The sequence below is a fragment of the Myotis nattereri genome (assembly GCF_964212035.1).
Source record: "Myotis nattereri genome assembly, chromosome: 13".
Lineage (NCBI taxonomy): Eukaryota > Metazoa > Chordata > Mammalia > Chiroptera > Vespertilionidae > Myotis > Myotis nattereri.
The window spans coordinates 53,407,655-53,423,791 of NC_138088.1; the positions used below are offsets into that span (position 1 = coordinate 53,407,655).

Below are 16,137 nucleotides of genomic sequence, written 5' to 3' on the forward strand. Positions count from 1 at the left end.
TCATTAAGTTGGTATTTAGGAACTTCTCTCTTCTTCATTTGAACAATTATTAAACTGTAAAATAGAATGGCACAATCGCTAAAACCGTAATCTGAAATTTTACAGTCAGCCGTAAAAGGCTATATTATTAAACCATACTAAAGACGCTCGAGCCCATTACAACTTTTTAAAATGAATTATAAAAGCCTTTAGTGCTGATAAAATAATCTTCAATTACAGTATTGTGTATTCTAACAATACGCGGAACCAAAGTTGGCTACAATGCAAACGTGCCAATCACGGAGAAATCATTACCTGAATTAAGTTTGCAGCAGCCAGAAATCTGATCACTCTCCTTCATCCACAGCATTAGCACCAAGCCAGAGCTCCTCTTGTGGGTTCAAAGGCTGCACAAATGACACGGAGCAGGACCCCGTGGACTAGGAAAGGCTTGCTGTGCTAATAGCCTGTTATCCCCTTACCTTTGCACCGAAAGTGAGATTCTGAAAATGACAGGTGTTCAGTTACTGAGGACCTGCCCTTTATGGACTGAATTAGGTTCCTCCAAAATTCACAGGCGGAAGTCCTACCCCCCCCCCAATGGGACTCTATTTGGAGATGGTGTCTTTAAAGAGGTAGTTAAGCTAAAATGAGGACACTCGGGTGGGCCTGCATCAAGGCGCACCGGTGTCCTTTAGACATGGATTGGCACCGGGCATGCTCACACAGAGGAAAGGCCCCGTTGAGGACACAGTGGGGAGGCAGCCATGTGCATGCCAAGGAGGGAAGGCTCAGGAGAAACCAGACCTGTTGACACCTTGATCTTGGATTATCGGTCTCCAGAAAGGCGAGAAAGAAAGCTCTACAGTTAAGCCACCCCATCTGCGGTACTTTGTCCTGTCAACCCCAGCAAATGACTACCATGTACGACCCTGTGCTCCGTGATACGCATGCCTGGAATGAAACCTGGCCCCTAAGATAAAATCCCTGGTTTTTGGTACCAGCCATACCCTGCGAGCTTCCGTTTCCAGTAGGGTTTGAATCCACAACTGGACATGCATTTCGGCTTGCTGGGTTGCGTGGCAGTGTTCACGGAGTAACGCTCAATTCTGAGCGGGCTTGTCGGAGTGATACTCGATTTTGAGCTCCGAATTCAAGTGCTCTCCAGGATGAAGGGCTTTGAAAATGCTAAGCAGTTATTTCAAAAAGTGTTTTTACAACAGCCTCTTTCCTCCCAGGGCTAACGTGGGTGGACGCGGGGCCGCGGCTTCCTCTGAGCTCATCTGCTGGCACCTGAGCCTGTGAGATTAAGCCCCAGGAGGCCGCTGGCAGCCGCTCCGTGCTGGGAGCAGCCAGGCCCATCACAGAGGGCCTGGGGCTCCTTGGCAGCAGGTCCAGGGCTCTGCTGTGAGGCTTCCAGTGTAGCCCAGAAGCAGGCTGGGTAGGGGTGGGGAGCGGGGGGCCCTGCGGCTTAGCACCGCTGCTGGGGAAGACTCCCCCCCACCCAGCTCATTTCTCCCGGAGTGGGGAAGTCAGCTCCTTCTGAGCAGGAGACTGCTATGCAAAGGAAATGCTAGGTGTAGCCTGCTCGGAGGACTGAAGCTTGTCGAGGCTTCCTGGCTGGTGGTCACAGTGATGTGCTGGGAGGGAGATGTCCCCGAATTCTATAGGGGAGGGAGCAGGAGCTCCCACTGGGATCCTCCTATGCCTCTCCATTTGGCTAGTCCTGATCTGTAGCCTTGACAATAAACCTAAAATCAGACGTAGAGTGCCTTCCTGAGGTCTGAGTTGTTGAACCTGAGGGGGTTGTGGGAGTGAACCCCTGAATTTGTAGCTGCTTAGAGTGCAGGAGGCCTGAGGACCCCTGCAATGTGGCTGGCATCTGAAGTCAGGGCAGCCTTGCAGGGGACCATGTCCTCAACCTGGGGAGTCTGTGCCAACGCCAGGCCTACCGTCAGAATTGAGCTGTATTGCAGGACGCCAGTTGGTGTCAGAATAGGCATCATTACCTTTCTTTATGCCGGTTTATGAACCAGCCTGGCCCTTCAAGCTGCCAGATGCTCAGCAAGAATGTAGGGACTGCTGTTATCTATGCTGAATGGGTAATGTTATCCAGGACAAAAAGGTAAAGTGCTCTGACTGAGGGGATGCAGGGTAGCCACTGAGAGCGCACAGAGAGGCAAAGGCTGCTTTACATTTCTCTCCCTATCCAGCTTCACTGAGTCTCAGGGCTGCTGCCAAAAACATGGGAATAACAATGGCACTGACCTCGTGTGTGTGTGTGTGTGTGTGTGTATGTGTATGTATATGCATAGACATTGACATGTATATAATGTATATACATATAACATGTATAATACATATACATATACTAGAGGCCCGGTGCATGAATTCATGCACAGGTGGGGTCCCTCAGCCTGGCCAGCAATTCGGACTGACCAGGCCCAGGGGAGGGACCGTGGGAGGTTGGCCGGTGGCTGGGGAGACTGTGGGAGGTTGACTGGCCATGGGAGGTTGGCTATGGGAGCACACTGACCACCAGGGGCAGCTCCTGCATTGAGCGTTTGCCCCCTGGTGGTCAGTGCACATCATAGTGACCAGTTGACCAGCTGTTTGGTCGACCGGTTGTAATGGTCACTTAGGCTTTTATATATAGAGATATATATAATGTGCCTAGATCAGTACTGGACTCATGGGAAGTGCTATATGCACATTTGCTTTATTAACACCAGACCATACAAAGCAGAGGTGATGCAGGTTGTCAAAACAAATAGTTCTGGGGTCTGTCATATGATTAGGTTGCTCATAAGGATTCCCAAAGTGGGGTCTGGGGACCACTGGTGTATATGACATTATTTAGGTGGCATACAAACATCTGCACTGTTTTCAATTTAATCTCTATGTTGAGAGGTAGCACACCGATTCACATGTGTTTCACAAACGTTGTTAACAGTATACCTAGTCATTGAGATTGAAGATAAGCATTAAGCCGACAACAGTACTGGTGGAATGCAGGTATGAGCAAGGCTGCAAAATCTGGGACTTTGAGGCTAAGAGGCAGGGCTAGTTCTCAAACCCCATCTTCTCTGCAACGAAGAGCGTTTTCTGTTTACAACTGTGTCACCTCTTCCCAATGTCAGCACTGGTTAGAGAGACGTGGCAACAGCCCCTGGCAGACAGTCAAGATCTGACTGTACTCAGGCTGGACCCAGATCTGACTATTGTCCCTGCTCCAAGGAGCTGACTGTGAGGACGTAGCTCCCAGGAGAAGCCTTCTGGGCACAGAGAGGTGGATTTGGGGCAGTTCTCTCCCCTCAGACCTGGTCCTTTGTTTATGGCCGGTGGTTTCCCTTCCTTCTTAGCCTGGTGTCCATCCCACCCTGTCGCCTCCTTCCTTGGGAATTTCTACAATGACCAGCAGGATATCACTTGGCTCAAACAGTTCTTACAACTTAAGGAAGCAGAACCTAAGGAGCTCCATTACCTCTCCCTCCATGGCCCCCAGGCCCTGGGAACAGCCCTTCCTTCACAGCCCGTGTCCAGAGTTAAAGCTCTAAGGCAGTGGTTCTCAACCTTCCCAATGCCGCGACCCTTTAATACAGTTCCTCATGCTGTGGTGGCCCCCAACCATAAAATTATTTTCGTTGCTACTTCATAACTGTAATTTTGCTACTGTTATGAATCGTCATGTAAATATCTGATATGCAGGATGTATTTTCATTGTTACAAATTGAACATAATTAAAGCATAGTGATTAATCACAAAAACAGTATGTAATTATATATGTGTTTTCCGATGGTCTTAGGCGACCCCTGTGAAAGGGTCGTTCGACCCCCAAAGGGGTCACGACCCCAGGTTGAGAACCGCTGCTCTAAGGCATCTCTTCAATCTCAGTAAGAGTGGCGGCCACTTACCAAGTGCAGGGGGTTGGCCAGTCCTGCTGGGCCCTCTGCATACAGACACTAGTCCTTCTATCCTCACAACAAACCCAAGAGGTGGGTGATGTTTCACAGCACACATTCAGAGAGGGTAAGAAACCTGCCCCAGGTCACACAGCAATAGGAAGTGAACTGGGATTTTCACTCAGGTCCAACTAACTCTCAAGCTCATACTCTTTCCTGCAAAGCAAATCGTAGGCTGTCGACCACAGGTGACAGAGCACTGAGGAGGTGCCCACAGGCCAGGTCTGCCCGCTGGAAGGGGCAGTGTGAGTACAGGGAGTGAGCGGCCCCATGCCAAGGGCCTGGTCTAGAAATAAGTACTTTCTTCTCCCCTTGCAGCTTCCTGCCCACCCACCAGCCATCCGAGCCCCAGCACCCTGGCCTTGCGCACAAGCACCTCTTCTCCAGTGGAAGATTAACGGGACGCCAAAGTGCCCCATTGCCCTGCCAGCATAAATTGCAAGGGAAACATTTAGAATATTGATTAAGTGCTTCATGCTGGAAGATTTAAATTTGCCTCCTGTATTTCCAGGATTAGCTGACATAATGGGGTCAGTCTGTTGGCACCAGTGATTTACAGAACACCCATTGGCAGCTTTCCTTTTAAAACTCAACACTTCAGATTTCCACATGGTCACAGCCAGTGGAGTCCTGGGTACTTAGCAGGTTTGGATAATCGCCCTCCTGCCACATCCAGACTTTTGGGGTTTGGCCCTGAGAAGAGTTTTGAAATCATTCCTGGGCTGGGCTGGCCCTATCCGGTACGAATGGGCCTTGCCGAGGTCTCCTGAGACACAGCTCTTCCAGTATGCAACGACTTGTTTCAGATAGAGATTGTTTTCAATGTTCTAAGGCAGTATGCTAATCCTATATAATAAAAAGCTAATATGCAAATTGTCCCCTCAGGAGTTTGACCGATCAGGAGTTTAACTGCTCGCTATGACATGCGCTGACCACCAGGGGGTGGCGCGGAATGAAGGAAGGCCCCAGCCTGATGGCCGTCCAGGCCTAGGGACCCTACCCTTGTATGAGTTTCGTGCACCGGGTCTCTAGCATTCCATATTCAAATTCAATACTCAAATAGTCTATGTAGGAGTCACATGTGTTAGGTATTAAAGATGGGCAAATCCCTGCCTCCCTTTCCACACCTATCAACCCGTAAAGGTGGTGCTGCAGCCTACAAGGGCCCAGCTCATTGCACTAAGCTCCAAACTGTACTTGGAAAAAGAAGGGCCTGGAGTGAGGCTTTCCCAGGAGGCCAGGGAGGTGTGGCCTCACACTGAAATCCAGTGGTATGTTGTAGGTCCTCTGCTGGAGAATGATGCCCACCCCGTGGCCCACAGAGGGCCATCGGTGACCCAGCTGTGGGACCCCTAGAGCTAGCGTGGCCTGACCACCAAAGTGGATGATGCGATCATTGAGGGGGAAGGGGACAGCTGGCCTCTGCATTGCTGATCTTAGCAGTCAGCATTCTTGCAAAGGCCATCCATTGGGACCCTGCTCACATCTTTTATGACTGAGAAAGCTGCTTTAAAAGTCCCACGAGGACAGGGGCCAGCACTTGAACTTGAGATCTGGTCCTCCACGAATATGTTTTATTTGGCTCCCAACACAAACAAAACAACTGACTTTGAATATGGCCTGCACTGTTTACAGAGCTCACACACTGCCCAGAACTATCCCAGACCCATCCTGCTAGGCCTGAGAGTACGCCCTGCTCTATCAGGCTTTCTCCTCTCAATCACCCTTCCCAGCTCTTTCCAGGAAAGCAGCAGAGGGAGTTAAACTTCTCAGGGGTTCTAAGCCCTAGTCCCAAGCCTGTATTACCTAGTCTCTATAACCCTATTTGACCATGGAAATCGGGGGCCCACAAATGCCACTTGGAGTGGTCTTCATCTTATGCCACCGGAGATAAACAGTGTAGTGATGCCAAAGAGAGATTTTTCCAATACTTGCATCTCCCCCGAATATCTACTTCATATAAATGACAAACACAATCCACTTGGCTTGCGTATCCTGAGCTTTTTCCAGCTACCAGACCACTCAAGTGCGCAGAAGATGAAATAATTGGTAGGCTTTTAAATATTGCCTTGCTTCTCATGTGACCTTTTTGTACAGAGTCAAAGGGATGTGCCAACAATAGCATCGCCTGTGTCACGCTTGTTACTAATACAACTGCCAATGAATCCCGACATGGGAGTGTGGTGGGTTACCCAAAACCTGGTCATTTAGCACCTCAGGGGGCCGGCCCTTGGACATTTCCATGACATTTCATACGAATCAATCAACCTTCCTTTTGTAAAGCAGAGCCTTTCATAGCAACCACAGAAGAGTCCTGGGTGCACCGCACGCACCCCAGGCCACCGTTTCCCCAAACAGAACTGGGTTTGGTGTGTTGATAATTAGCCTTCGAAGTTGACTTTTTGAAAATGTTTATTCTACTGCTTCCCTTCCAAGGGGGAAATCTATCTCAAATGTTAAGACAGAAACTCAAGTCCCCGAGAGTTTTCTCGTATTATTGTACATTATAAAATATTACAAGAGGGTGCTTCTCGGGGGAGGTGAACTTTAGAGCTGCCAGACGTAGCTGACTTTCTCCAAATCTGTTACCAATGGGTCCCAAGCGGGTTCTATTCTGAGTAACGACATATGCGGCGGGCAAACGCCCTTCGAAGATATTTCTGGGCCCCTCAGGCAAATGGTGATTTACCTGGAGACAGCCAGGCAGGCGAAGGAAGGACAGACGGGGAGAACACATCTCGTGGAGGCCCTGCATCAGAGCAGGTGTCCCAACTCAGCACCGGGGACCTCATTCTCATGGGCTGAGACCCATCTCTCATCACTTGCTCATCCCCTGATCAAAGCCCTGGCCTCCAGCGATTCTTTCCACCATTCTTAATCTAAGTCATCCTGAAGAGATGACCAAGCTGCACTAAGTTTTGCTGGCAAACTCTCAGGGCTTCCCTGGCACCCTGTCTCCTGGAACAGTGGCGGGAGGAAAACCAGCCCAAGGATGAGCTTTGTATTGTCCTGTCACGTGCATCACCATCTTCAGGAAGAACTGGGCATACGGCTCCCTCAAAACTAGCTTCTTCCTGCTCGTCTTTTCTGCACACCCCCCTCGCCCCTCCAGATTTCTTGAGTTATCATTGAGAAATAAGAATTGTATACAGGCAAGGCATACAGTGGGATGCTTTTATATACGCATACATTGTGAAAGGTTTACCACAATCGAGTTAACCATTTGGGGGGTTGTGAGAACAACAAAGATCTACCCTCTTATAGCAAATCTCAAGCACAGAATACAGTATGCGATAACTGTGGTCACCACGCTGTCCATTAGACCCCCAGAACTTACTCATCCTGCGTAGCTGGAACTTTGCACCCTTTGCCCCGCATCCCCCACTTCCCCCTCCCCACCCCTTTGTAACCACTGTTCTGCTCCCTGCGTCTCAGGACGCTCCTTTTTCAGGTTCCGCATGGACCTGGCGGACATGATGCGGAGTGAAGTAAGCCAGACACAGAAAGACAAATGCTGCATGACCTCCTTTTCTGGTTTTCACTTCCTCCTCTCTGTCCATTCCTAATTCAGAGGAGCCCAGGTTGTCCAAGGCCATGGAATAAGGCCAACGTCCGTGACCTGGGAGCAAGGCCGAGGCACACTGGCTTCGGATCCAAAAATCCCAGCCCTGCCAGAGCACTGCTGTGTGAGCTTGGGTGGATCGCCAGCCTCTCCCTGCCTCAGTGGCCTCGTTTGTCAAAGGGACGGATGTCTATCTCACCTGACTCACGGGCTGGTACGGAATAAAGGGCACAAAGCAGGTGAAATGTTTTGAAAAAGCTAAACACGCTCTACGCCTATGAGCGCTAACACGCCAGTTTTCCCTGGCACAGCACCCCACCCCATGCATGCACAACACGGGCATCTGTTTACTGTTGTAAAGGACCCAAGTAGCCAGTGATATAGGAGTGGCACTGCCTAGGACGTTTCTAAAGCACCATTCTGGAGCGTTCTCTGTGCCCCAAGCACTGATGTATGACCTCGTTTAATCCTCACAACCCTAGCAGCAAGGCCAGCCCCTGGTCTCCCAGATGAGGAAGCTGAGGCTTAGGAGAGGCCCTGATGCTGGGGAGCACTCTGGCCAGACTGACCCTCAGGGGGAGTGAGGGAGAGAAGGGACGCTGTGCTCCAGCAATGAGTGTGAAGTATGACAAGTGTGACAGCGCGGTGCTTGGCAAACGCCCCTTCCGCACAGGGCAGGAGGCAGAAGTCACCACACAGTCAGCACTACAGGGAGAGCCCTGAGAAGAAGACGAGGTTCTGGGCCCCCAGCGCGGGGTCTGTGACCCACCAGCTCCACAGGCTCCAGTGAAAGTGGTACCTCGCTGAGCCCGTGTCCTCGAATGAAAGAACCAGCCTGGCAGGACCACAGTAATAGCATCTCTCCGGCAGCCGCAGGAGCGTAACATGCAAAGAGGGAAAGCGCGTGAAAATACTATGTGAGCACATGAGTATCTACCGTCCTACAAACAGCTGACTGCTCTTTACTGTGGGAAATCAATGGAAGGGCAGAATAAACACCCTGCTGTGACAAAAGTCAAGAAGCCACTGTGAGTGTGGTGTGGCCCTGCCCTGGGAGGTCGGAATTAGCCCCAGGGAGGCCTCCGGGCGGTTCCCGCTGGACTGTCCTCGCAGGGCAGCTGCTCCCAGCTCCTCTCACTGCGCAAGACGGACAAGCCCCAGGGGGCTCCATGTTTGAGCTAACGCTTCACTGGTAGCTCTGCCTCTGGTTCCCCTTTAGAGACAATTGTATTTTTTAATATATTTTTGTTGATTTTAGAGAGGAAGGGAAAGGGGGAGAGAGAGAGAAACATCAGTGATGAGAGAGGATCAGTGATCGGCTGCCTCCTGCACTCCCCACACTGGGGATCAAGCCCACAACCCGGGCATGTGCCCTGACTGGGAATTGAACTGTGACCTCCTGTTTTATAGGTCGACACACAACCACTGAGCCACGCGGGCTGGGCTAGACACAGTTTTAAATCATTCCGATTAAGCGGCGGTGTTGGGGACAAAACCAAAAGCTCCTTTCTTTTCAAGATACTGCTGTTTTGTAGAAAACACGGAATAAGCTTAATACATATGCACACAGCCGATCTAGCTGGACCCCACGAATGAAAACCTTCAGGACCCAGATGCCCAGCCCTCACACCATATTCCAGGCGAGGACACCAGGGCAGATACATATGCAGGAGCCTTGACCAAAGCCACACCCCCTATGAATGGCAAAGTCCAGCTTTCTCTCCACTCTGTGGCACTTCCCATGTATCTCCATGTATCACGGTTAAGATGCACTTTTAAGATTCCAACCTGGGCATCGTTCGCTGCCTGGCTGTGAAGAGAATGAGCCTGGGTGGTGCCAGCCGTGAGCTCCGACGGTCAGCCCTGCGCTTACCTGTAAATTTGCACACGGCGGTAACACGTGGGTGGGGATCTCATTCTCGGACCCTGCTGGCCCCAGAGGCTGGTTCTTGACCCGGAAGGCTGTGGTGGTCGTGGCAGTGGTGGTCTGAACTGGAAGGGCTGGCTGCCACACTGTGACATCAGAGCCGTTGCCAAAAGCCTGGATTGCATTTTCTGCAGTAAAACAGGAGGAAATCCAATTTCAGAGTCAAGCAGCAAATGTACCAGACAAGCTACAGAAAGCCAGACAGGCCGCCTAGAAATTCTGAGTGGAGCACTGGACTTCCCTGAACAAAACCCACCCAACTGTCTAGCCTACGTGTGTTGAGAGCCAGCCACTGGGTCAGAGGTTCAAAAATCAATTCGTTCATTCAACACTGAGCCGGACACTTGGATGCTCCAACTGCAACCCACACCTATGCTGTTCCGATCGATGCGCCAGGTCCTTCGCCCTGAAATACTCATTGGTTAAGCCCTTTGAAATCCAGCCTCGGACCTGTTATTTTGGGACCCCAACCACTGTCCCATCTTCCAAGAAAACCTTTGTGCTCTGTCAAAATCCTGTACCAAAAGCAAACTCATTAGTTTTGTTTTTTTTAAGTATAACATCCTTAACTATGGGACTGAGAAGACTCGGTGGCGATGATATTCATTTGGTAGGCAGTGAAATCGAAGAGCAAAAATATGTGATTCCCCAGCACAGAGCACCTACTATGAGACCAGCAATGCTCACAGCACAAATGCAGCCAGTTTCTGTAGAAGAAGAATCTCCCCGAACCTCAGCAATAATCTAATGAAAATTTAACTGAGATTATTGTTTTCCCTTTCTGCTCCCAGTCTTCCAAACAAAATCAGCATAATTAGGTAGGAGCAGCCATGCTTAAATGAAAAGTTGAAAATGTAAAACTTTAAAAGCTTATTACAAGTTCATGGGATTAGATTGTTTTCATGGCAAGAGTAAATTGGTTGTATTGTTCCCCTCCCCCTCAAATGAATAAGAAACAGTTTAATCAGGTCTTCGGAGATTTGGCCTGGATTTAGAAATTTTTTTACTTCATATTCATTGTATAAGAAATCAAACTCTTCCACTTGGGACCTGAATGTGCAAATTGTTACTATCTGACTCTTAGCTGGCATTTTTCGATATACAAGACAGAATAATTTAAGCCTAATGTTCCTTTTAGAAGTGACATTTTGTTCTAAAATTGTTATCCTTTAAGTTCAGAAAATTGGAAACCTGTTTTCTACAACTTTACATTTTCAAGGCTGTAGGAAACAGCTTCAAATTAATATAAATGCCTTTTCTGCTTCTGGCCATGTTATACAGCCCAACGAGGGGGTGGAATGTAGAGAAAGGTATATGGGGGACTGGTTTCCTCGAATGACCCAGAGCAACAATAACAAAAGAACAGCAAAACCTTCCTTTTTCTTCTTAAGACATGCAGATTCAAGAGACCCTTTGCCACTTATTGAAACTACCCGTGCTTTTCAGTGAGTTTGCCCTGGCACTTGGGGAGGTTGTTTGTCCACTTGCCCATTCATTCATTTAAATGTCAACGGCACATCTACAAAGTGCCAGGCACTAGGGATGCTGCAAAGATCAATGACAGCAATGAAAGACGAAAGTCCCTGCCCTCCTGGAGGCCACATTCTGCTTGGAAGGAAACAAGGAGAATATATAATACGTTAGACGGTGAGAAATGCTTGGAGAAAAAGCAAGCAGGTGGGGTGCAGGACGCCCTGGGTGGGAATGGGGAGGTGCAGTTTAGATGAAGTGGTCCAGGGAGGGGAAGGTGGCAACAAAAGACAGACTTGATTGACAGTGACAGTCACCTTCACCTTCAGCTCATTCTTTCATCTCTCTTTCCCCAACATCTGCCATGCACTTTGATGTAAAATTAACTGCTTCCCCCACAATAACAAGAAGTAAACAATAGGTCGGAGTGGTGTTCATGACAGGGGAGTCTGGGGAAGAGTTGGTTAATCTGAAGAGAATAGACCTGGGTTATTGCATCTGGGTTGGCGTGCATAAGTTCCAGTTCCTTCTACTCGAGGGCCTTGGCAGAGACTGAATCCACAGCCCTGTGCCTTTGGGGGCTGTGCCCCTTCTAAACAAAGTATAAATGGAATGAGTATGAAAAATTCTGGCTGGCCTTGGTCCCTGTTGAAGACCAAATGCACTTATTTTTATTGCAAAGTCATTAGCAATAAGATACCGGACTATTCTCCCCTTCACCAAAATATTATGACGCAGGGACAACTTGAGTTTCTCTGTGAAGGAGCAGCTTTCCAGGCAGCGTGAGCATCTTTTTCTCACGCTGGCCTCTACTGTCATTGCTTTATCTTCACTAAATCTTGTATTCTGCCAGAAGAGCATGCAGGAGGTGAAAAAGAGGGATATATATATATAATTTTTTTTTTTATGTCAAGACCAAACAAGAGGTCCATAGTATGCCCAGTGTCTCAGCAAATGACTCCACACTTGAGACTAGTTTTGTGGGTTTGAATTTCACTTAAGTTTTCAAAAGCTTGTTTTTATTCTAATGACATGGTCACAGCCACATGACTAAGAAACCTCGTCATTTAGATTTGTCTTTTCTCGAAACAATGAGGAGATTGGGAAAGCAATACTTGGAAGCCTTTCCCATGTGCACATGGCAAGTGGTTAGCTAATGCTCTAGAAAGCAGTCACCGTCCAGCAGCGCCTCCTGGAGAAATTGTCCCTTGAGGACAGGGCTCTCAGAGGGACTGCTGAGCCTTCATTCCTAGAAACCTGGTCCACACCTGCCACCAGGAATCATAGCTGGTCCCTGACGTTCAGGTCTATGTTCTTGTCCAATGGGCCCTTCAATCGCTGGCACGACACTAACTCCTTAGGGGACAGGGGGCTGCAGAAGCAGGACCTCTGGCTTTGCATCCTATCTTTAGCATGGATGGTCTATGTCAGTGGTTCCCAACCTTCCTAATGCTGAGACCCTTTAATACAGTTCCTCATGTTGTGGTGACCCCCAACCATAAAATTATTTTCATTGCTACTTCATAACTGTAATGTTGCTACTGTTACGCATCGTCATGTAAATATCTGATATGCAGGATGTATTTTCATTGTTACAAATTGAACAACATGTAATTATATATGTGTTTTCCAATGGTCTTAGGCGACCCCTGTGAAAGGGTCAGGCGACCCCTGTGAAAGGGTTGGTCGACCCCAAAGGGGTCGCGACCCACAGGTTGAGAACCACTGGTCTACGTGAAGACCAGACATTTATTCAACTGTGAAGTAGAGATTATAATACCTCTTGTGCAGATTAGGGCAAGTGAGATACTGCATATACGGTATTAGACTCCCTAGAGAGTAAGCTGAAGGCACCCAGTAAACACACAGTGGCCGCCACAACATGTGGGTGAGGTACTCAAGCACCTCCGTGGAGTTGTCACCTGGAACACACACACCTCAGTGGCTAGAAGGGAGACCCGGCACAGTGCTTTAGAAGTTCGTCTGATGAATGGTGTTCACCGTACATTTCTCTCCATCTCTCTCTCCCTTCGGGAAATATGTTTCCCATTTGCTTAGAGGTTCCTCCACCCCCTCCACCCCTCACCAAGCGCTCATCTCCACCTCCCGAGATAACCAACCTCCCAGCTGCACAGCCAGCTTCTCTCACTCAGGAATTGCTGCTTCTCCTCTGAGCCAACATGGAACATCATGGGGGCTATTGATGTTGACATTCTAATCTTTCTCTGAGAGCCCTTAGGGGCCTACCCCACCTAATTTGTCTGAGCATCTCACATTGTATATTACACTCAGGTTTTAAGAACATTTGGAACAGACGTTGTGCTGGTTGCCAAGATCAAACTTTGATCTGTGGGTAGAAGGGTTCCTTCCCACACAATGGACCCTCAGTTAATAGAATCTCTTGTTCTCTCGAGTTTTTGGAGTCTGTCTTGGCAGCACCCAGCTGATCACTTGCTGTGTTTCCCACTGCATTAGGCAGTGTGGCCAAAGGGTGTGCCGAGAGAGAGAGAGAGAGAGAGAGAGAGAGAGAGAGAGAGAGAGGGAGAGAGAGAGGGAGAGGGAGGGAGGGAGAATGGACACAAGAAACACAAGGAACACGGAAGTAGGGCTTGAACTCAAGAGAGGAAAACGTGTTTGTTTCCTATTTTTAAAATAACTTACTAAGACACGTATTGTCCTTGAAGAAATTCAGAAACTTCAAGCACTCTTCCAGGTCGTTGCCGCTGTTGCTGCAGTCACACCACGGGGCCACGCTGAGGCTGCTGGAGTCTATGTAGTTGGGGGTCATGACTGTACCTAAAGGAGTAGAAACCAGGTGTTTTATTCTTGCCTGACGATAAGGACTTTTCTGCAGCCTGAAAAGAAACAAATGCTCTCTCAGGGCGGATGCACCGTGGATAATTGCAAACACTGTTTTGGCAGAGTGGGAAATTATGTTAAGCAGTGCATTTTCCCGGCAATTTATCTCGAGCACATAAAATAATTTACACATTTACTTAAAAAATTATAACGGAACTCCTTGAGCTGCATTTAGGGTGGTTTTTCTTTTTTTTCTTTTTTTTCCTGCACAAATGGTATGGATGTCTTGGAGTAGGAGAGAATTAACTTTTTATGCATGAGTTGCCAAATCCCTTGCATTTTCTTGAGAATGTCATTAATCTTCATAAACAGATAGAACTGGTTTTACGTATCTTAAAAATCCTTTTAGGACGTTGAATCCACTTCCCTCGGCAGCAAATGGCTTCTTCCGAGAAACAAAAGAAGCTTCGAAGCGATCGTTACAGATCACCCCACATCCTGAATGTACTGTGTGACGAGGTCTCTGCTCATCAGACGCCCTCAGACTGAAATAAAGTCTCCCAAGCTGTGGAGGAACTGGAAGCCAACATTGGAGACTCCCTAAGCTGATGGCTCCTAGAGCATTGTCTCACCAGCCCTCGAAAGCCCCAAAAGAAATACTGGGTGGTCTCTCTTGCCCACATCTTCCTGTGCTCATGGTGTTTCTGGTGAGTTCTGTACTGACACAAATAAACAGTGTACTTCTCCCTAATACAACCCGAATGCCTTCTCCTGGGTGGCCCACACCAGGCGATGCCAACTCATGCCAAGAAGCCCTCTGTTTTTATACATTTTGTGGAAATAAGTAGTCAGTGATCCACAGGATATAGCTGGTTCACAAACAGAAAAAATTCTTTTTTTTCTTTGTAAGCTCTTCTGGGTCCAGAGTACATCTTCTTTGCCGTACATTCCTCACTGACTTGAACTAAGTGATGTGCCATTATATCTTGAGATGAGACCTTCGACCCACAACAGAGAGGGAGCTCTGTTGGTGAGAAAGCAACTGAGCAAAGAGGTGGACATGTACCTACTAAGCGCGCCTGGCACCACGGTGGGTCCCTGACACGTGGAAAAGTCGGAGCCAGCTTTGTCCTCAAAGAAGTTAGAACGCAATGGCCAGTGTGGAAGGAGGGATCCGGGCCCAACGGAGAAATAGGTTTTGGTCTGTAGAATGCACTGCCTCGACCGACTATTCCCTTAAGAGAAGAGGATTTCATCATCCTCAGGCATGTAACAGCTTGCCTAGCCATTCAAGGCGGAGTTCATGAGCACGTGTGCCTGGAGGGATGGGCCTGAGGTGTTAATAGCAATTACACCTGGGAGTGGACTTGTAGCTCCTTAGAACTGTCTCCTTTGGGCTTCTCTGTTTGCTCGTTTCTTTACTTTGTACAATGAGCATGCCTTAATTACTTCTGTTATTCCTTAAACCTAGAATGCCGTAGTTGAGAAGGAATCCCTTCTAGGGACTAACTTAAAAAAAAGGAGAGAGCAAATGCCAATTTGGAACACTGACTTAAGGAAATGATACACATTGGACATATCCATAAACACGGTCAACAACCCAACAGAGCACAGGAATCCTTTCAAAAGAAGTGGGGCCCTAGCCAGTTTGGCTCAGTGGATAGAGCGTCAGCCTGCAGACAGAAGGGTCCTGGGTCCCGGGTTCGATTCCGGTCAAGAGCACGGGTCCAGGTTGCTGGCTCGATCCCCAGTTGGGGGCATGCAGGAGGGGACACGTGGGCAGACACCTGTAATACCCCTGCGTAAGTCCCACTGTCGATTTTCCCATGGCTCTTGCTGAGGACACGCTGGTGACAAAGAATTTGGTCTGTGCTGTTGTGTCGGGGGGGGGGGGGGGGCGGGAAGCAAGAGGAGTTCCTTCTGCCTGGTGACGTGCGCGATCCTGGCAGGAACACACACCCTGGCTGAGCCATCGCGCCTCTGACAGCCGCGATCTCCCTCCCCCTCCCAGCCTGCACTGTGTGTTCCTTCCCAAATGTCAATCATGCAGCAGCCCTGTCACCAGGCTCCCCAGGCCCTGGTCCCCGGAGCAGCCGCCTGCCCTCCAGCCTGCCACACCCACCCAGGGGCACATCTGCCTCCCTCTGGCTCTCTGCCAACCCACCGGTGCCCGTTCAATCGCACTGGTCTCCTAGGCGCCCAGCACCTGGTCTGCTCGCGCCTCAGGTCTTGAAAAGACAGAAAAGACTGTTCCTGCTGCTGAGTCTGTTCGTGGGAAGACACGGAGGCGAAGTCGCCCCCTGCACTCCAGGGGCCGCATCCGCGAGGCTATGAATGGTGATCAGGACCCCGGCACTCAGGGGCTTTCTCTCCAAAGGGCCATTTCTGGGAAACAGCCTTTGGATTTCCCCAGAATGAACGACTGCCAAATTCCCTTT

General features: G+C 49.1%; 1 protein-coding gene across 1 annotated transcript in view; it reads right to left on the reverse strand.

The window, feature by feature from the left end:
* Positions 1–16,137, reverse strand: part of GFRA1 (GDNF family receptor alpha 1) — a gene marked incomplete at its 5' end in the record, with an annotated part of 55,049 nt that overhangs the window by 14,422 nt on the left and 24,490 nt on the right. The window contains 2 exons of the mRNA XM_081104529.1: positions 9,377–9,558; positions 13,562–13,696. Coding sequence (XP_080960655.1) covers positions 9,377–9,558; positions 13,562–13,696 — 317 coding nt within the window. The remainder of the gene's footprint in view (positions 1–9,376; positions 9,559–13,561; positions 13,697–16,137) is intronic.